At 33.7% G+C, this 21854-nt stretch overlaps 1 protein-coding gene across 2 annotated transcripts in view; it reads left to right on the top strand.

Moving 5' to 3' along the window:
* LOC136034089 (arginine/serine-rich protein PNISR-like) overlaps positions 1-20220 on the top strand; it is a 42381-nt gene extending 22161 nt beyond the window's left edge. The window contains exons 5-10 of one of the 2 annotated variants that reach the window (XM_065715214.1): positions 3109-3192; positions 7521-7731; positions 10397-10887; positions 14444-14513; positions 15542-15658; positions 18025-20220. In XM_065715214.1, coding sequence (XP_065571286.1) covers positions 3109-3192; positions 7521-7731; positions 10397-10887; positions 14444-14513; positions 15542-15658; positions 18025-18441 — 1390 coding nt within the window. In that variant the 3' untranslated portion in view covers positions 18442-20220. The remainder of the gene's footprint in view (positions 1-3108; positions 3193-7520; positions 7732-10396; positions 10888-14443; positions 14514-15541; positions 15659-18024) is intronic. The other variant, XM_065715215.1, reaches the window with a different exon arrangement.
* Positions 20221-21854: the final 1634 nt, after the last annotated feature.

Below are 21854 nucleotides of genomic sequence, written 5' to 3' on the forward strand. Positions count from 1 at the left end.
ATTCAATTTTCTGTATTTTTGATGTGGTTCCCATGTATTATAGAATAGAATAGAATATATTTATTCACTACAATAGCCGTAGCTAGCATTAGCATGTCATGACAAAAATAATTTATACCTTCAAAAACACTCACAGGAAAATTTAAACAAACAGTATCTTAATCAAACATTAAATATTAGTCGCGTCAATATTATTAAAATGACGGGTAAAATATGGAACAAATGATTTGCGATATCTCTCAGTACTATATGCTGAGCAAGTCAGTAACTGTGGACAATTGTTTTTTATTTGTCGAAGTCTAGTAACTGGTCCTCCAGTTGGGGGGCTCGCAAAGTTGGGTAGTAGACGACAATGAGCTGGGGAATTTAAACAATTTAGTCCAAATCTATATGTTAAGCCATGTCTACGACTATCAAGTGAGTGCGGAGATATATTAAGGATTAAATTACAAAACTACTTTGATTTCATACAAGATGTGACCATGGGTAGTTTGGAGATTGAAGTCATTATGAAGTTGGTTATCCTTGCAAATGAATATTCTCTTTATTTTGGTTTTAGAGGTGAATTTTAGAAACAGGTGATTGGTTCGGCTATTGGGGCATCTCTCTCTCTCCTTTGTTGGCAAATCTCTTCATGGACTCAGTTGAAACTTCCGCTATACACAGTCTTAGGTTCTCCCCTTGTTTCTGGGGCAGATTCATGGACAATGTGGTTTGCATTTGGATACACGATTTAGAGTCCTTAGACCTTTTCCATAAACATTTAAATAGTTTTGATAAAAATGTAAAACTTAAAGTGGAGTTTGAAGAAAATGACAAGCTACCTTTTCTTGATATTTATTGATTAAAAGTCATTTCCATTCACTGTTCTTAGTATATAGAAAGCCTACACGCAGTGATAGGTATTTGAACTTGGTATTTTATTTTGTAATAGTCACCCGATTAAATTCATTGACAAAATAATAATAAATAGATGGGGTTTCCTTAATTCTGGGAAGGATTTAACCTGGGGAGATTTAGATAGGGGGGTGTATAAAATTCCTTGTTCTTGTGGAAAGTTTTATATTGGTAGAACTAACCTACAATTTATTGAGCATCGCAACTCATTAGAAAAACTCTAAAATTAATAAATCCTCTTGAAACTTCTGTTTCGGCTCTGGCTGAACATTCATTCTTTCATCCTGAACATTTCATACAATTTGATGAGGCCACAGCTATTTCTAATGATAGGGGTTTTTCTCAGTGGGCGAGGGAGGCTATAGAAATTAAAAAACGTATTTTTTCTAATCTTCCAATAAATGCAGACATGGGGAATTTAAATATTGACCCAATTTATGATTGTCTTTTGAAAAATGAACCAATAGTCGATAAAGGAATTAAAATTTTACACAATCACCACTGTACAAGATTACCTACTGAACCAAAAAGAGTTGCTTCAACATTAGCTAAAAAAAAAAAAAAGGATTATTTCGCAACACAATAGTTAACTTAGTTTCAATTTTTTTAATTTTTCCTCCGTTGCTTTGATGTTCTCATTGAAGTAACTCTAATAGCTTCTTTTCCCTACGTGGACTAGTAGCGACAATTGTATTTATTATTATTGGTGGTGGTTTTATTTGTTTTTAGTTTAGTGTTTTATCTTGTGCTGAGGACGCCTAGTTTAGATACAGCGAAATATCCGCGTTATTTTAGTCTTTCATCTCTTTTCTCTCTACTGGCTGCAGTCTCGTTTGAGGTTGTTTTTTTTTTGAGTTTTATCTCTCTTTGTTGTTTATTGTAACTAAACGGCCTTTGTGATTCAGGGGTCATTGTTAAAGAATTCGAACTTTAGCGTAAAGACCGAGGTATTGATTATTGTGTATATGAGGGGAGCTGCCTCCTCCTCAATGACTCGCTCTTTACGCAGTCCAAATTCTTTCAAAAAGACTCCTGAAACACAAGGGCCGCTTAAAGCAAGATGCGTTTTTAAAGATCTGAGAAACTTTAGTGTGGATAGCGAGGTTGAGGAGGGGGCAGGGGCAGTTCCACTCAAATACACAATAGTTTCTGTTATTAAGTTTTAATGCTGATCCTTACTTTCAGTTAAAGAAAAAAAAAATCTTTTGAATTTAATTAAAAAAAACTACACAAAAGTATCTTTGGCGATGCAAAAGTCCCTAATATCTCATTTTGCTGTAGCTAGTACAATTGAGTAAAAGAAGTGTTCGATTTTTCTTTCTTTTTTTTTGTAATAATGCTTTTTTGTGTTTCCGAGAATAAAAACACGTTTTGTATGTTTCCGATTATTTAGTATACATGTCAAATATTTGAGCAAATGATGAATTATATTGGTTATGTGTTCCGTTAATAATACTTTCTTAAAACAAAAAAAAAATCACTTTTCTCTAGTCATATTCTCCCATTAGATCAAGCCCTCCTAACTCAATTTCAACTAAAATCCTCCATTTCCCTCTATAAAATCTCCTATAGAACGATATGGGAAAACTTATGTTCCCTGTATCAGCAAAGTTTAAAATAGGTGATTCTTAATCATATTCTCTTCTTTTTTAAGACTTTTTTTCTAATTCATTTGTTTTCATACTAGTCGTTTGATGTATACAGTTTTTATTGCTGATACATAAAACGATTTTGACTCTCTAAGATTTTGTAATAGTTCCTTTGAAAATATTTTGTCTTGAAGTTAATTGTCAAAAATTAAAAACAAAAAGCTAAACATTTTAATAAAAAAAAATTTTATTAGTGTAAAAAAAAAATCCCGAAAGAAGTCCTCTCTATATTGTGACTACGTAAAGTTTGACACGTGTTAAATTACATAAAAAATTTAACACAAAAAGTTAAAAATTTTATTAGCGTAAGAAAAATCTCGAAACAAGTGCTTCCTATATTGATACCCCAACAAGAATTTACTTGAATGTTGAAAAGCCCTTATACAATTGTGAAAGACCAATCAAGCATCATCCATAGAACGACCAATGGCAGGCAGGCTAGTGATTGTTTTGTATAAATATTGAATTAGGCTATAAAATAGTACTATACCCCCTACAAAGAAATAAGGGACTAGTTACAAGCTCAAATTAAGTTATGGTCTTGTACTGATAATTTTTTCAGGAAATCTCGCCACCGTCGTAGATCAGTAACAAGTTCAAGCAGGTCAAGGTCCCGTTCCAGATCAAGAAAGAGTAGGAAAAAACAGTAAGTCCTCTGAAATAAGTATAGTTTAGTTTATTGATTTCTAAATTTAAAAAAAAAAAAAAAACAGGCAAATGATTGCAGCCCACTAAATTGCTTTTGCTTATCCTCAGTGATACAATTTATTAAGACAAAATAGATTTGTAACCTGAAGTATTGATCTTACTAAGAAATAGTTTGTTTTCTTATTGACAATATTTTCCTCTTACTTCCACTATAGTAGGCTATATCACAAATTAGAGTCTATAAAAAACAACAACTACTATATCCTCCCAAATAAGTATAGTTCAGTTAATTGGTTCCTAAATTCTAAAAAAAAAAAAAAAGATAGATGAATGCGTTCTCACTCTGTCCCTCTATAGAATAGAATAGAATATATTTTTTCACTACAATAGCCGGAGCTAGCATTAGCATGTCATGACAAAAATAATTTATACCTTCAAAAACACTCACAGGAAAATTTAAACAAACAATATCTTAATCAAACATTAAATATTAGTCGCGTCAATATTATTAAAATGACGGGTAAAATATGGAACAAATGATTTGCGATATCTCTCAGTACTATATGCTGAGCAAGTCAGTAACTGTGGACAATTGTTTTTTATTTGTCGAAGTCTAGTAACTGGTCCTCCAGTTGGGGGGCTCGCAAAGTTGGGTAGTAGACGACAATGAGCTGGGGAATTTATACAATTTAGTCCAAATCTATATGTTAAGCCATGTCTACGACTATCAAGTGAGTCCAAATTGAGTTGTTTCAGTGCATCCTCGTAAGTTGAGTAGTTTTGTCCAAGTATAATTTTTACAGCTCTTTTTTGTATCGTTTCAAGTCTATCTGTTTGATCTTTTGTCAATCCCGGATGCCAAGCAGGGCATGCATACTCAAGAGAAGGTCTAACATAGCTGCAGTATACAGACTTAAAAACCTCAGTTGGTGTACCAAATCTTTTTAGGTTGGAAAATGAATGTAAAAGCGAGGCGCCTTTTTTAGTCAGATAGTCAACGTGCGAATTCCATCTTAATTCATCGTCCAAAAGAATCCCAAGTATTTTAACAGTTTTCTTTGTTGGCAGTATGGAATTATGAGAAGAGTGGTTGTTACCCTTTAGGAAGGAAAATGTCATATAAGAGATCTTAGTTTCACTGACCGCCAGTTTTACCTTTCCTAATTCAGCTTTTAGGTCATGATAGATTTGTATCAAGTCAGACTGTTCAGTAGTCGGAGGGCTTAGTCGCAGTGATAAAACAGTTAAATCATCAGCAAATTTAAAACGCTCACATATTGTTGTTAAAATATGGTTAAAAACAATAAGAAAAGAAAGCGGGCCCAGTTTAGTCCCTTGTGGTGAACCACAAAAAATATTTACAAATTCAGATGGCTCATGATCAGGAAGTTGGACACACTGAGATCTTTCAAAAAGAAAACTAGCTAGCATTCGTACAACAAATGGACGGGCACCCATAGCCTTTGCTTCTTCCACAACTACATTATGATCAAGACTATCAAAAGCCTTAACTATGTCTGCAAATAATGCTTCAACATAGGCCCCATTATTCTCTAAGTGCTTAAGGATAGTATCCAATAATGCAACCAAATAATGAACAGTACTATGCCCGGATCTAAATCCAAATTGTTGGGGATCAATATTATCATTTATGTCTTCAAATAAACAATCAAAAATAAAACTTTCAAATACTTTTGAGAGAGCTGGAGTTTTCGAAATCGGCCTCATCTCGGTTATATCTTTAGGTGCCTTGCATTTGGGGATTGGCGTTACATATGCCTGTTTAAAAATACATGGGAAAACACCATCAATAAAACACTGGTTAAAAATTGCCGTTAAAGGAGTAGATAAAAGATCAGCACACTCAATAATCAATTTAATTGGTATCTCACTAGGATAACTAGATTTACGAGAATCAAGTGCCTTTAACTTTTTAGCAACTGAACAAATCTCTAGTATAGGGATATTTGAAACTGAATCATTCGGTGGTAATTTTCTTAGTTGCGGATGAATTTTACAAACAGATGCAAAAAAGTTATTAATTTCACTAGGTAACAGGGGTTTACCATTGACATCTCTCACTTCAACTCTGGTTACTTTTTTCCCGATAATGTTCTGAACTAAGTCATGGAACTTCCTTGGGTTGGATTTATATATTTTGCTTATTATTTTAGACCCATACTGCTTACGAGAACATCTTATTTTATATACAATTAAATTTCTTACTCTTTTGAAATCTTTTACGGATCCAGTTAAATGCAATTCGTTCCTCACTTTTATCAGATTCCGAATCTCTTGAGTAATCCATGGTTTATCATTAGATTTCACATATATTTTTTTTTGTGGGAAAATTTCACAGTATTTTTCGAATAGTTCCTTACAGAATAAACTTGCCATTTTGTCACCGTCAGACAATGAGAGAATATCACGCCAGTCACGATGTGTGAGCCAATTCTTGTAGAGATTTACTAGTTCAGGTGAGAAAGGCCTGTACACCACACTATTTATTTGTCGATTTGGGATAAAATGATTGGGTGTCCAAGCAACACACAAGTGATCACTCAAACCTAATGGGGTAATGTAACTGGAGTATTATAATATTCAGGACAGTTGCTAAAAATGAGATCCAACATACGGTTACCTCTTGTGGGCACATTCACAACCTGCTTAAGTGATAGTGAATTACTTAGCCATTTGGCATCTAAGTCATTAAAGTCACCACACATTATGATACCAGCATTAGGATACAAAGATCGTACATTGTCAGTGCAAATATTTAAGTAATTCACAAGGTCTTTACGATAGGGGCCACGGGGCGGATAGTAAACAACACATATCACCAGTGATGCCACTTCCTTGGGAAGCTTCTTAGGCCTGCCCCACAACCATAATACTTCAAAATCATGCTTATTTGGTATATTACTGAAAGTGAGAACTCGATTCTTATAGACGATCGACAAATAATACCAACACCACCACCATCTGTTACTGTAATATCAGTGGGTGTCATTCTAGGTTTGAAATAGGTATCATATCCTTCAAATGCTACAACATCTTCAGTCGCGGACCATGATTCACAGATACAAGCAATATCAACCAGTTCATTCTTCAAGCAAAGTTCAACCTCTTCTAATTTGTTCATAAGTGACCGGACATTAGATAATAGTATTTTCGGAAATATATAGGGATGAAAGGGGGGCTTTACACTGCGGTCTCGAATCTCCTTGCCAACACATTGAATCCTTGCCAACACATCTATCTTCTACTCTGTCTCTTTTTCTCTTCCCTGTCTTTCCTTTTCCACTCTCAAACTACGTAATGGAATGCTCATAGTGCGTCGCATTTATGCCAAATGTCTTTGAGATGGTGGGGGTTTGATGTTTGAAAAATAGATTTGTCTTATTTTTATTAACTGCAGCCCATTAACATTGTTTCCACTTATCCCTAGTAATGTAATTTATTAAGACAATTAAAATATTAATGAATCACTGATCTTGTTAAGAAATTGTTAGTTTTTATTGACAGCGTAGGTCTCTCACTTGCATTATAGTATATTATAAACTTTTGTTATTTGAGTGCTTGTCCTTAATAAAAAAAAATACTTCTAATAACTGAGTTTTAATCCCCTCCGCCTCGTATCCTCCTATATACCCAATTTATAGTGGATTTGGGGACTTCTTTTTTACCGTATATTAAAAAAAATTTCATTATAGTTCAAAAAAATTTGTTTAAAGTATATATTCGTGTTCATTCTAAGCTCTACTAGTGTTTGTTTGGGAGTCTTAGAGAATGGTGGATTTGGCGACTATATCTCTCCGCCATAGATTAAAAAATTATTCCTGACGAAATGATAAAAAAAAAAGATGAGATTTTCAAATTCCCTTGTAAATGCTGTTCTGAATGTTTTACAGTCGTTTGTTAGGGTCTGTTTTGCATCACAATTTGGCTTCCCTTGTCAAGCTAGGCTCATTTTAGGTTACCAAATTTCTTGTCAAATGCTAAGCGGGATGAAAAGCAAAGTGAGATCCTTCTGCTCCAGGAAGCTAGGTTTCTCTGTTAGCGGGAACTTTAACCTTTGTTAAAGTTTAATTTTTTGCACTTTTTATTTCTTACAGAATTTTTTTCTATAGTGGTTGACTGAAACAAAATCTACGAAACCATTAATAACAACACATGTTTATTAATAGTTGAACACTATAAATCTTAAATTAAGTAGTAGACATAGTAATTGCTTCTTTTCTAACGTTATTTTGACTCGACAGAAGTTTTCAAATCTTAGAAGGCATTAGTAGGTTTTTTTTTGTTTTTTTATTTGCATTTTTGTAGCAGGCGAAGTCGCTCTCGTACCCCAGAGCCAAATGGAATAAGCAGCTTAAGGAAGAGATGGATTACAAGTCACTCGGCTAGGAAGCATGGCCAAGACAAAATCAACAAAAATAGTATTTCAAGCTCTTCATCATATTCATCATCGTCATCATCTGATTCTGAAGAAGATAGGAGAAAAAAGAGTCGTTATAGACAAGAAAAGGATTCTAAGGTATTGTTACTGTTTTTTTTGTTTTTATGTAAAGGTTTATGTGGGCATGGACAAGTTTTGATCAATAGCATTTAATATGAGAGTACGTGTTTCGTTCACAACTTGTGTGAATTTTGAATGAGAATATTTAATCATAAACATGAAAGTTGTCTGTTGCAAGTTTTAATGTGAAATTAGCTTCTTAGCTTGCTAATAGACTCTCGTGGAGGCTGTGACCTTAACGTACAGAATAGAACCAACAAAGCCCAAGCCATCTTCTCGCTACTCCGCCGCCATTTGTGGAACCAACTGGAGATCAGTATAAAGACAAAAATTTGTGTGTATAAAGCGGCTGTTAAATATGTTCACTACTGTGTAGTTGAGACTTCGCTACCGAAGGTTTTTCATCTCCATGGTATGGATACTCATAAATGCACAGTATGTACAGGAGTGACGATAAAAGAACAGTTCTATAACATTTGATAAACCTACTAAAATATTTGTAAAAACTAAATAGGCATAAAAATCAAAATAAACTAACATTGAAATAGACCAAGTCTGTGGCCAATAAAATTGCAAGTAGTCGATAGCACTATTGAGATCACATGGTACGCATAGGTGAAGGACTCCCTCACTATGTGTGATGCCGTGTCCATCCCGGTATCATAGGGCGTTGATGACAAAAAACAACACTAGGTTGATGTCTGGAGAAGGAGGCTCCGCTATTCAGATCCTAAATGGAAGATCTTTGGTCTGTAGCTCTTGAGAGGTCACCTTATAGAGGCACCGTTTTCGCCTTATGCACCAGCCGGCATGGGAAGACTTAAGTAAGTATATAGTAGATGACAAAGCTGATGTTGCTAGTCATTTTGGTAAAGTTGAACCATTTGGAATTTTTTTTTAAAAAGGTAGTTAGGATTCAGTTGATATTCTCGATATTCGTTTCTCAATTTGCACTGACTCATTAGGCATGTACATAAAAAGAGAGAGGGGTTTCAGCTCTAAAAAAGGCTTCCTAAAAAGCTCTTAAACATCGGTTTAAGTCAGATGCCATGGCCATTGCTGTGGATAGACTTCCCTAGTCAAAACGACTTTACAAGCTGTGATGCATATAGATAAGCAGATTTTTTTTAATAAAAGGCAAGAAGACAGAAATTCAAAAGAAAAAAGAACCGAGGACAGACCCACGGGCTTAACTGCCGGGTTAAACGGGTTTATCCTCAATTTCTTTCTCCAGTAAGTACTAGATAAGAACTCGGTAATTCATGATTCATTCTGTAATAACTAGATTTTTTGCTTTGGTCATTCTTTATTCATTTTTTATTTGTTCATTTTATTATTTATTATTCATTTATTATTTTTCTTGTATTATTCATATGTTATTTATTGTTCACTTTATACATTTCATTCTTCTTCATATTATTTATTATTCATTTAATATTACCACCAGTTAACTACTAGTTTAACTACCAGTTAGCGGAATAATTACCAGTTTTACTATCGTTTGTTTGTTGCGGATGAAATCTATTAATTTTTCTTGGTTTTCATGATTGCCCTAGTCATCAAAGTTATTTATTTGTGAACGCGTAAACATTTGCTATTGTTGCTGTTAATAGACTTCACTGTTCAACAACCTTATAAGCTAATGCATATTGAACAACAGAAAGGCAAAAAATGAAATAAAATTAAATGGCAAAGGTAAAAAAAAAATAAATAAAAGGTAAAAAATTTAATCACAAAAAAAACTTTTTTTGTATGATTAAAACATGTTAGATTTTCTTGTTTTTCCTGGTTAGCCTGTTCTCTCTTAAAAATTGTTTTTGTTGACATTTACTAGATTGCAGCTACTGCATAATGAGCATCAGTCCGAAAACTTTTTCTTCTTTTTTTCCTTAAATCTGCTTCTTAAAATGAAGAAGTCAAGTCAAATTAGTGCTGGAGGCTTAGAAATAGAAACTGGATTCAAGGCCTTTAGTTTTTGAATTAGCTGTATTTTGATTGTACCCTTTTTTCTGGTGATAAATAACAAAATAAGCTTTCTTTGCGCCTCTTGTTGGAATATTATGAATACTTAAGCAGTTGTTGAGCTTATTCCTTAATCGGAAAGACACCCAACTCTTGGTACGCATTTTTCATGCGAAGTAGTACGTAGTATGTATGTATGTACAGTTCTATTTCCGTTCACGATGCACTAAGCAATATAACAGTATTGAAAGACTCCTTTATTTTTTAAATTTATTTGTTAATCCAAACGATTGTTTTTTGCTTAATAGTAAAGTCTGTAGGTTTATTTTTTTTTTGAAAATAAATCACAAATATGCTAACTTAATCCATCATCGAAATTCTTTGTCTCCACAACAAATGCTTATGTACTGACTCGACAAAAGTGATTCTCAAAACTTTTTTAGGAGCAAGGGATAATCCCACATTAATTTTACAAAAATGGAGAGGGGGGCTAGTGTCAATAACCTCAAAACTCAATGAATGTAGATCAACAGATTTATTTTTGAAATCCTAATGGTGTATCTACACTACATGTTATTAACAGTATTAAAATTCGTCTTTTATGAAAGCTTTTACATCTGTATACTGCTTTAATTATTGCTGTAGCTACACTTCCACTGTTCTAAAAGCTCATAAGCCAATGAATATAGATTAACGTATTTATTTTTGCTCTTTTTTACAGAGACAAAAAACTGATAATGTTCTGCAAACGTCTACTAAAGAAATGGAACCATCAAACGATGGAGTTACATTAAAAGAAACGACTGTTTACGGTTCAGTGCAGCAGAACATAGTGCAGTATGATTCAGTGCAGCAAAACATTGAAACAATACCAATGCCGCCTTTAATAGAGTCGAAGGCTCCAATGAAAAGTGATATGCCCCAGGCTGAGCAGATTGACTCTATTGTTAAAAGTGTACCTTATGCGCCACAAGAATTGTTGACGGCGGTGTCAAAAAAGCCACGGACACCACCAAGTGAACCAGTTAAAGTTCCTGATGAAAGTTCTAGCAGTTTTATGCTTAAAGAGGCGGTTGATCATTCCAAATTGGACACTAATTTATCTCCGGTGAAGAAGAAAAAGAAAAGACGACCTAAAACTCCTCCTTCTCCTCCTCCATATGAATCAACGGTAATGAGAAATGGAAAACTCGAGTCGCCAAAACGCGGCTTGTAAGTTCTTGTTTTCAGTATTTCTTAAGACCAGTTTTTTAATTAATTAAGTAAATTAAATCAATAAAGAAATAATTTATTGAAGGATTGCAGAGAACAGATAAAGAGAGGCAGCTCAAGTTTGCCTTAAAAAAATATCCATGACATCTAGTTTTATCCAGCAAAATCGTAAAGGTAATTGTAAGAGCTATATATTTTTTTTTATTATTTATTAATTTAATAAATTAGAATAAATAATTTTATTTTACTTAATTAAAATAAATGAAGATAAAAAAAAATTAAATTATAAGTTTTTGTTTATATTTGTTACCATGAATGTCTGTAAATTGGTGAATGTCGACAGTTACCGAAATTTTTAGGATTCTCTGAAAGAAGCATGGGTTTTCCCAAATTTTTGCTAAAATTGTTGTTACCGAAAACTAACAATTTATATTTCGTGTTAACATTTGTCTATTTACGAACGTTAATTTTCTTTTTTTTTTCTTCTTTTTTTCTTTTTTTTGAAAATTTGAATTTCTTTTGGAGAAATTTGTTGGAACCAGAAAATTCGGGTATAGTGGAAGGAATTTCATAGACATCTTTCTTTTTTTGTTGTGTAAAAAAGATCTAATATTGCTCTAAAGATCTAATAAGATCTAATGTTGCTAGACTCCAAATGTCGGTAAAATTACATTGAAAAACAGAGATTATTTTAGTTTCTTGGTGGCAGGACATGCTTGATTAGCCAAATGGCTAATTTACCAAGGGCATTGACATGCCTCTAATGTTGAATTAATGCCAACAGTTATTTACTTGTTGTTGAGGTTTGGGGTGGCATCTCTTTAATTTTAAAAGTTACTTCAGGGATGTTGAAAAAATGGTATCTCAAGTTGTAAAAATGATTATTAAAAAACAGTACGCTGTTCCCTCTGAAATGATGGAATATTTGAAATTAGAATGATATCTGTAATACAGTTTCGTAAAAACGATTGTTACACGATTGACAAAAATGGGCAGTTAGAGTTTTTTCTGTCTGCATGAACAAAAATTAACAGTATCCACTGTTATTCTACTGTCGTCAAATTTTCTTGGTTTCCACAAAAGAAAATAAGGTTTTCCAAAATCTTTCGTAATTAATGTCAGAAAAAAACTAACGATTTATATTTCGTGTTAATTTTTGTCTATTTACGAACGTGAATTTGCATGTCTCTTTTCGAGAGTTCAATTTTATGGCAGGAATTTGGTGAAACCCGAAAAAAAGTTTTTTTTTTTTTTTTTTTTTTTTTTTTTTTTTTTTTTTTTTTTTTTTTTTTTTTTTTTTTTAGCCTTAGACCTTCAAGTGTGGGTAAAGTTACATTGGAAACTAGAGGTGATTCAGATTTACTAGGGGCCGAATGTAGCCTACGTGATTAGCTAAATAGCTATTCTGCTATGGGTATTGAGTGTCAGTTAAATAAATATAAAAATCATTTAAGACATTCAATCAACTTTAAGCAACATTAACCACCCGACCAGCGACAGATAGAATTTCAGGAGACTCCATAAATCTGGAAATACAGCTTCCTTTTGATGTTTGTCGAAGTTCGCCTTTTTATTAGCTTGATCGCCATGTAGTCGTAAATTAATTTACTTTGAAGGGCCAAAAGAAGCGCACCCTCCTTGCATTTGGAATAGGATTACTCATGGGGTAGTAATGATCAGGTTTGCTGACCTTGTCACAAATCACAGTCACAAAAAAGATCATAGACATGGTCCTCAGCTCAGTTAAAAGGCGGCAATTGTTCTTGTTTGACTATGTTAGTAGCATGGATGGTAATCGCGCCCAAAATTGCACTCGAAGAGAGAATTGAGGGACTCCATGGAGAAGGCGTGATAGAAGGTCGATTAATTGCTTGTTGTCAAACAGAACAAATCGTGATATCAAGCTGTGTTTCATGAAATAGGAAAGGAGTGGCCCCCGTGCGTTTTTTAAGGATGGATGGGGCTTGAATATGTAAGCATATGGTTCTCTGTTCACGAAGAAAAGAAGCATTAAGATAGCTTATAATCTCGTATCTTAGGTAATCTAAAGTTCTTTAGTCTGAACTTACCACAGAAGCTGGACATAAGGAGGGTTTTTGAAATCATAAGTGGCGCATTTTCTATCCGTCTGAACTAAAAAAAATATATATATATATATATATAAGAGTTAATGCTAATAACTTTGCTACTATTATGCTGACTTCTTATTCATGGGTTCGACTGAGCAAAGCCAAAAGTTTTAATGGGGAATCTTGGAAATTCATATTATAATTGTATAAATTATTTGATTAGCTTCTTTTGAGTACTCAGCCTTACCAAACATCTACTTGTCAGGAAAAAATTTACTTGTCTCTTAAAAAAGAAGCTAGCTAATTGTATATACTCTTTAGGTAAGGTATAGTAAAGGCAGAGAATATCCCACTGGACTTTACAGTCCAAACCAGCGATGCTGATCTCCATTCATGACCCTTTAGCCAGGGAGTGTAATGAGGGTTGGGTGGCCAGCCATCCTTTGCTTTCGCACACCCTTCCTGTTTACCTCTCCAGATTTCTGCAGGTACCCGTTCAGAGCTGGATCGACTCTAGCTGAACTTACAGTCACGCTACTAACCCTCGTTCCAAACCAAATGACCAAATCTCGAACCCCTTTCCTCAAGGACCAAGGAACGAAAAATAAGAAAAATTGAGGTTGCTTCTTCCTTTGCTACAAAATTCACATCACTAAAACTGAATATATACGTTTATGAGAAACTGTTACTTGGTGATTATATGGATACTGAAGGCAAGACTGTGCCAAGGGGAATCTGTTTACAAGCCCCTTGTCCCCTTGAAATGAGAAAAGAGGTACTGTTTGACCATTTAGTCACTTTAAGTAACGCATTTTCTACAATTTTACTGTTGTTTAACTTTGTGTTGTTCTAAGATGAAATAAAATTCAGTGTATATTTTTTGAAAAATATTGAGTTTCAGGTTGTTTTCATAGTAAAAAAAAAGTAATTTTGTTATTTTCCTTATATTCCAGAAGAGAGAAGTATTTAAAAAAGAACGTACAAACTAAATTTTGTTGCTTTTGTTTTAAATCCTCTAGTTTATAGCAAAAATATGGAAACTCTTTTGAGTTTCGTTTGATTTTGACTTTGTTAGTCCAGGGACTGTAATCTCCCGTTTTGACGTTTATAGGAATGGATAAATATCATGGGCATGCGCTGTAAAATCTAGCGAGACTTATAACCAAACTAAAAGATATTCTGCATCAGTTTTGTATGTGTCATATTTGTCTGTGCCAAGATGTGGTGGGATTGGCGTTTTAGAATCTAAAATATGTCACTGATCTAAATTAGAAATATTAAACTATGTTAAACTTAACCATATGAAAAAATAGAGGGTTAAAATTGTCATATTAAGCGATTCAGATGTTTGAAGCCAATCTTGAAATACTTAGGTCAATAAAATTTAGCAACATTATAATTTTGACATCACTCAGCATTGTTCTGCCGATGTAATTCTAATATTATTTGCTGTTATATTACCTCATCGATCTTTTCTTGTTATTTAGACCTCCTTTTGATGAGCACACTGTTGTCACTCCTTCTGATGGCCCGTTTGGAATGCTACTTATTGGACTTGTGAGTCTCTCTCTCTCTCTCTCTCTCTCTCTCTCTCTCTCTCTCTCTCTCTCTCTCTTTCTCTTTCTCTCTTTCTCTCTCTCTTTTTTTTCTCTCTCTCATTTAGACCTCCCTTTGATGAGCACACTGTTGCGACTCCTTCTGATGGCCCGTTTAGAATGCTACTTATTGAACTTGTGAGTCTCTCTCTCCCTCTCTCTTTCTCTCTCTCTTTTCTTCACCGTTTAGCCTAAGCCCTGGGGAAATATAAATCTCCAGCATTTTTGTCCTGTTTGGGTCAAAATTAATGTTTTTATCACTTTATCAAGCCTTTTTCCGTGAAGTCATCTACTTTGCTGCTTAAAAGAATATCTAAATGTTTGCACTTACGGTCAAATGAGCCCTCTCTCGACACTCTACAATGATCACTGGGGGAGGGGGGAGAAACGCCAGTGATACCTATTCAAAATAGGATTTTCCCTGTTCTGTTATTCAAGGTGGCGGGCTTCAAACCTCAAATTAAGGGATTTTAATAATGACGATATGAGTCTTATTTCAACTGTATTTCACTTTTGGTGGGTTTTAGGCTTCTTCTTGAAATTCTAAAAAAAATATATTTTTGTAATTGAAAATTAGTGTACTGTTGAGTTGCTTTTACCGTTCTCAAGATAGTGTCACGTTTATGTTAGAAATATTTATAACAAATTTTTTTTAAGTCCAGTTTTAAAATTATGGTTGCTATGGGCTGGGGTTCACTCTTTACTCTTTATTGCTTTTTATTACTCTTCACTCTTTATTGCTGTTGCTACACAAGATAGTTTTTTTTTTTTTTTTTTTTTTTTTTTTTTCATCTGACTTTTCTATCCTCATTGTATATGTTTTAAAAATTAAAAATTATTTTGATTTGAAATTTTCCCCCATGTTCCTCTGCTAGTATTAAATTTGTTTCCAAAAAATAATATAACTAATTCCTTCCTTTGCTTGTTCAGTTCACATTACTCTCACCAACACTTATTTACAATTATGCTAATCAGGGATTTTTCTTTTAGACAAGATGTGTTGTAAAGTCGGATGAAGATGCTCAAATTGCACTTTATGTGGCCTCAAGTCTAACAAGAGCGCTTGCAGAATATCATCGTCAGTTGAACCACGAGGAAAATGATATGGTAAATTGGTTCCTTTTGTTGAAAATGTCGGTCGGTCAAATTAAACTTATCCGAAGCTTCGTCATGCCCATATCCAAAGAGTGTGTGTCACACTTTCTTAGAATATGCTTGTGCTTCTTAAAGTCCTTTGAGTAGTCATTACTCATAGTTACAGAAGAGTATTTAGGAGTTTTTTTTGGGGGGGGGGGAGGAATCCAACATGAGTTGGACGAAAATGTACCTCTTATCTTAGATTACATGTTGTATTTGTATGTACAATCTACCGGATCAAGTCCAATTCTTTAACTGTGCATTGCAGTTCTTATTAGTCTTTTCTTGTTGAAAAAACTATATTAGTGAAAACCTCTTTTTTTTCTGCGTTTATAATTCGGGTTTTTTGATTATTGGGAAATGACTGAACAAGCTTTTACAGAAATCAGTTACACAAGAATTCACTTTGTTTTGGTGGTTGTAAGGGTTCAACGGAAATATATATATAATAGTAAACAAAAAATATAAGAAATACTATATTTGGTAAAAGACAAATTTAATATGAGAAGGAAAAGTCAAGTTGAGAGAGAACTGCGTCCTTTTGATAAAAAAAAAGAAGGAAGCAAAGACCCAAGTATTCATAGAATAATTGGGGACAGGCCATGCTGTGATTACTGCTAAAGTAAAACAGTTCAAAATAGGGATGAAATCTTTTAATTGACAGTGAACGGATATAATTTTGTATTGTTTTTTTTTTTTCTGGATATTTCGAACACATATACAGTGTTCATCATCAGCAGTAAAACTCCTGGTTTAAAGGTTTCATCCCTATTTTCAACTGTTTTACTATCGTCATTGAAAGGCAGTGTGATCTTCGAAGTTATCTACGTGATTACTGCTGTTACAAATTCGTTGTATTGCAATGCCGGCTGAAATTCACATGCTGGCGAACACTCCTGCGTCACTCTATCTTGTCCAAATCTACCACTCGGGGCACATCCCAAGAAATCTCCCTATTTTTTCGTATTTCCTAAACGCCTTATCCCAGCTTAATCATGCCAATTTACGGTCTACATACAAAAACCTCTCCAGGTCTGGATCTTTGTACCTCTGGGGGACATGTTGAAGCCGGTTTTTTTTATGATATATGCTGAGTAGGGTCGAACCACGTTGTTTGTAAAGAGAAACGTTTAGTGCATCATTGCCAATTTTTATTCCGAAAGTTATCATTAAACAGTTTATCTAAAGCGGATGAAGAATGAAAGATTTCTGAAGATTGTCCTTTTTGGCCAACCGTCTAGGACTAAACGGAAAGCAGGTCGTCCTCCTCTGGGGTGGGAGAATGTCATAAAGAAAGATTTAAAGAATTGGGAACTTCCTGGGAGGGTGTAAAGAGGGAGGCTTTGAATAGATTGGGATGGAGGAAGCGCATGCGTAGCTGTGTTGGCCTCAGGTGGTTTGGTGCTACGGTGAGTTGCTAATAGTAGTAGTAGTAGTAATTTTTCTTAAAAAAGGTTTAGCATATTCTAGTATCCTACATGCTCTTATATCCTAGATTTACATAACTAATATAACTTAATTAATTATTGTATAATATATGTTTTATGTCAATAATAAACTATTATATACTTTATAATATAATTATCAAATACAGATATGCTTAAACAATTTATCTATACACGCTTTTTGTGTGTCAAGTTATCCAAGGTTTAAATAGCTGCTAAGCAAGTACATAACCGTCTCCCCCTTTTTCATCATGTTAGTTCCATTTTCCCTTATATACCAATCTATGTTAAAGACCCTTTAGTTATTACAAAATAATTTAATTTGCATAACCTACAACAAAAAGTCCAACAGACAGGGTTATTATCTTATTCTTAGTACCTGATCGTCTAGTTCACCTAAATAAAGCGTCCTACTTCTTTAGATATTGGCATTACTTCAAAAATTATATCTCAGAATATGGTAGATATTTTTTTTTTTATATTAATACCTTTAGTTGTTTTAGACTTTTTAAGAGTACTTTAAAAGCAAGCCAGGAAAAAATAGAATAGTTAATGATACTGAATTTCCATGAGTTTTGTATTAACATAATAGAATTTCAAAAATATTTGCAAACAGAAGGTGTTACAAACTTGTTCTAAATTCCGGAAATGTGGCTTAAATCAAATCCTTATGAGCGAATCAGATTTTTACTAGAGGAGACTTAACTGAAAAAAAAAACAAGTTGGATTGACTTGTACATGTCATAACTATCAAAATTATATGGTTTTGTCGTCTTTCCATCAATGCCTTTCTTTCAAAATTCATTCACCTCTGGAAAAAAAAATAATACCCCCCCCCTCCCTTAAAATGTTGGTTTTGTGCCCCAGTGCTTTAATTTTTATATATTTTAGGAGAATCAAGATAGTACTTCAAAAGCTGAAGACCCTGTATTTCAAGATCTAGTCGCCAAATCATTACCTCAGCTACAAGACTTTCAGTCAATTTATCAGAAAACTCGGGGCAATGAAGAGATTCCATGTTTATTAGAAAATAAAATCAAGCCGATAATTGACATTCATAGTGAAGTGGCAACCCTGTTCAATACAGAGGAAAGCAATGAGCAAAGTTTTGAAAAATTAGATACAAATTTAAATACTGTTCCGTCATCACCGAGTTCTAGTGGTCATTTAGCCTGGATGGAAGAGTGCTTAGAATCGAAACATAAATCACTTCCTAAGCTTGAAGTGGGAAAATCACAAATTGATCCGACTACTATACGTTCACGTGTTTCAGCTGTGTGGGAACCATTATTTAAGGATGATAAATAGTCTTTTGGTATAGTGAGGTACCTGGCTACTTAATGTGGTTATATATTGCTGAAATGGCAACTATTGTCATTTTTGTTAAGTCTTCTTCGTTCGTCTGCATGGGGTTATCCTCCCCATTCTCTCGGAATTTTTTTTATGTATTGTGCTATAATTGGCCTTATCTATGATGTGAACTTTTTTATTGAATGATCGAGCAGTCCAATATTTTTGTTTTAATTCCTTGAATATGAATTAGATAAAACTAAATATTAGAAATAATACATGTGTGATGATAGAAGAGTTAAAGTAGAGAAGGCATGGGCCATTCTTCAAATATTATGCCAATGCAGCGTTGTAGCTGTCTGTACAACTCTGAATGGAAGACAATGAGGGGAATTTCAGAAAGGTTCTAGAATTTAGGCATTAACCTCCCTAAGCTGTCTTTGGTGCAAGGAATGCCATATAAAAAAAAAGATATAAGTTGAAAAAAGTTAAAAATCAAGAATGAGCAAATAAAACGAAATTTTATTGTATAAAAATATAAAGGAAATAATAGCACCGGAAAGAAATTCAGATTGAAACTATAATTTGAAGGCTAAAGCCAAGAGAAACAAAAAAAAAAAAACAATACTAACATGAAAGTTAAAAAGATGAAAGTGGATTCTTCTTTGTTTTTATTCTTCTTTTATGCAATAACATCTCTTATAATCCTTGTATTTACATATCTTTTCTTCAAGCTTCGGCTATATCAATTTCCGGTTTTTGGTCCCACATTCAATTTGGCGTTTCTGTCTTATATCGTTTATTTATTTTTTTTTCACACTTATTGCAGTTTCTTTCTTTAATGTTTACTGATTTTTCTCCTAGTCTTAAAGATTGATTAGCGGTAGATTTTGTGAAGCTATTTGTCCCTTCCTTAAATTCTTTACTGGAGCTTTTTTTTACTTCAACATTGAATACAGCAATTTTGAACAAAAGAAAGGTACCATAGAGCGATTGCCAAGATCTGATCAAAACCGAGTTAATAGAAATTAATGAAGGCAAACTTGGAAAGGGAACTGCTTCCTATATTGATATAAAAAAACAATCACATACTAAAAGAGGGCGTAATCTCACATGGCTCCTGAGGAGCTTCAAAGAAAACAGACAAAACAATAACCATCGAAAATCTGAAGGCGGGCCAGACCGTCACTAATTATTGGAAAATAATTGTTTAATTACTTATCTTCATAGGACACTATAATTTAAGTCGTCCCGTGTAAGAGAATATTCCATTTAAAACATGTATTACTATTACCACTTCTAACACCGTATTGTGGGTTCAAGCCATCTGAGATTAACACAGCTCTACATGCTCCCCCTTCACTTCAGTTTGTTTGAAGCTCCGTCTTTTACCCCTCCTATAAAATTCCTAGTTTTTGGATATCTCATCCTACCCTTTTCGAGAATATGCTAGTTATTGTTTTATAAGTGTAAATCAATTCATGCATTTTAGGAACAAAATCAGTTACTTTTTTGGCTATCTTTGGGGCCCAATTTGAGGGTGGGAGCATTTTCCTGGTTTAAATACCAAAAGACATTTGTTATAAAAATCTTTTTTTTCACACAGCACTTTTAAAGCACTTGGCTTCTTAAAATGATGTACTACTTGAGTGTAAGAATAGGTCGGTACATTAAGAAAAATGTCCTTTTTATTACAAACAAATTTTGGTTTGCTAGGTCTGGTATTCCAGATCTATTCTAGATCTTGTGTTTTGTTTCTATTTTTAATTGTTCAAAATATACAAATAATGTTTTGTATTTGTATAATAATTTCTTACTTTTTAAACATATTTACCCCAAGAGAATTTTCTATTAACTAGTAAGTTAACATGTTTGTGAATCTTACTATTTGTATTCAAAGGATACATGTTTATGTATGGACATGTGTTCAAACTGAAATATAGTTCTATACATCTCCTAGTAGAATATAATAGCCAAGAGTGTAGGTAACTTATGAGAGTAGAAACTGGCCCCAATGTCGTAAAATCACCATCTTTATCTACCAACCATTGGCTATCTACCACCATCGCATTGGTGCCTTGGCATATTTCTCCAACCTGGTGGCTCAGTGGGTTTGGTCTCAGCTTAGTAATACGGGGCCCTGAGTTCGAGCCTAGCTCTAGTAACGCACTGAAGAGCCGACGCAAGAACTTCAGTAGTCAAGAAGTGTCGTTAATCCGATACAATACACAAACTGAGATCAAACACTTCTTAATACACTAATTTTGCCAATTACACTAATTACATTAATTTTGCCTTATTATAGCACTTAAAAAATGCCTCATAATATTTAAATGCTAGATGGTGCTGCCAGTATTTTTTTTTTCTGATTCTAGTGCAAGTTTCTACTCCTGTAGGTTACCAATTCTTAGTGTAAGAGTAGAAACTAGACTTAATGGGTTTTGGCTTTGATTGCTGGATGCCAAAAAATAGAAACTATACTTACTAACTTCTTGAATTAACTTACTTCAAGAATTTCCAGTTGTCCTTTCCTTCTAGCGCGGAAATTTTCAGAATTGGCTTCTTTCCAACTTTTCTCCCGTGTAGAAAATCCAGCTAGAGATATTGCTACCTCTTCCCTATATTTTCATATCCTCTTTTCTCTAATTTCTTATTTAGTTTCCTTGTCTTGAGCGGGAGTCATGCTTAACATTAATAAATTGAAAAAATATAAATTTATTGAAATTGTCGTAAAAAGTCTGTGGGATGGATCTGAAGGCCTATCCACAAAAATCAGAAGTTTATTCAGTAGCTACAATAAATTATTTTCTTTGAATGTAGACATTAAAACTGAATGTTTTTCGATATACACTTTTGGCAACGAGAGCTGTCAAGAAGTTATTCTACACTATTCTTTAATAATAAAATTATTTAATTTAGGAAGTCGAAGATTAAAATACAATATAAGTACGTTACTATTATAATTAAACACAGCAGACAGCTTCATAGAATTGGCACTAGCAGAAAACCAGTTTTATTTAACTTACGATGTTTTCACCAAGTACATTCATCGCCCATTATGAGGTGCTTTCTAGACAATTCATCAGGGATTGCGGAACTACATAGGCACTAGGAAAATCATGACATTTTTTTAGGATTGCGTTTCTCCATACCAACAGTAATTGGAAAAAAAAAGTAGGTTTAACACCACCCACGTCATCGTGTCAAGGAGAAAAAATGGTACTCGAAAGAGATTTGACGAAAAGAGACGTTAGTGGTAAAATAGATAAATATAGTAAAAGTAAGAAAAATCTTTTAGTTTCGTCTACTTCGTTAAGAAGAAGAAACAGAAGAGAAGGAAATACTTATTTTATTGACCCTACTACAAATAAGCCCACAAATGAGGAACCGTACATTATTGTCCAGAACCAACGAAAGACATCCAAAAACCT

The sequence above is a fragment of the Artemia franciscana genome, chromosome 12 (genome assembly GCF_032884065.1).
Source record: "Artemia franciscana chromosome 12, ASM3288406v1, whole genome shotgun sequence".
Lineage (NCBI taxonomy): Eukaryota > Metazoa > Arthropoda > Branchiopoda > Anostraca > Artemiidae > Artemia > Artemia franciscana.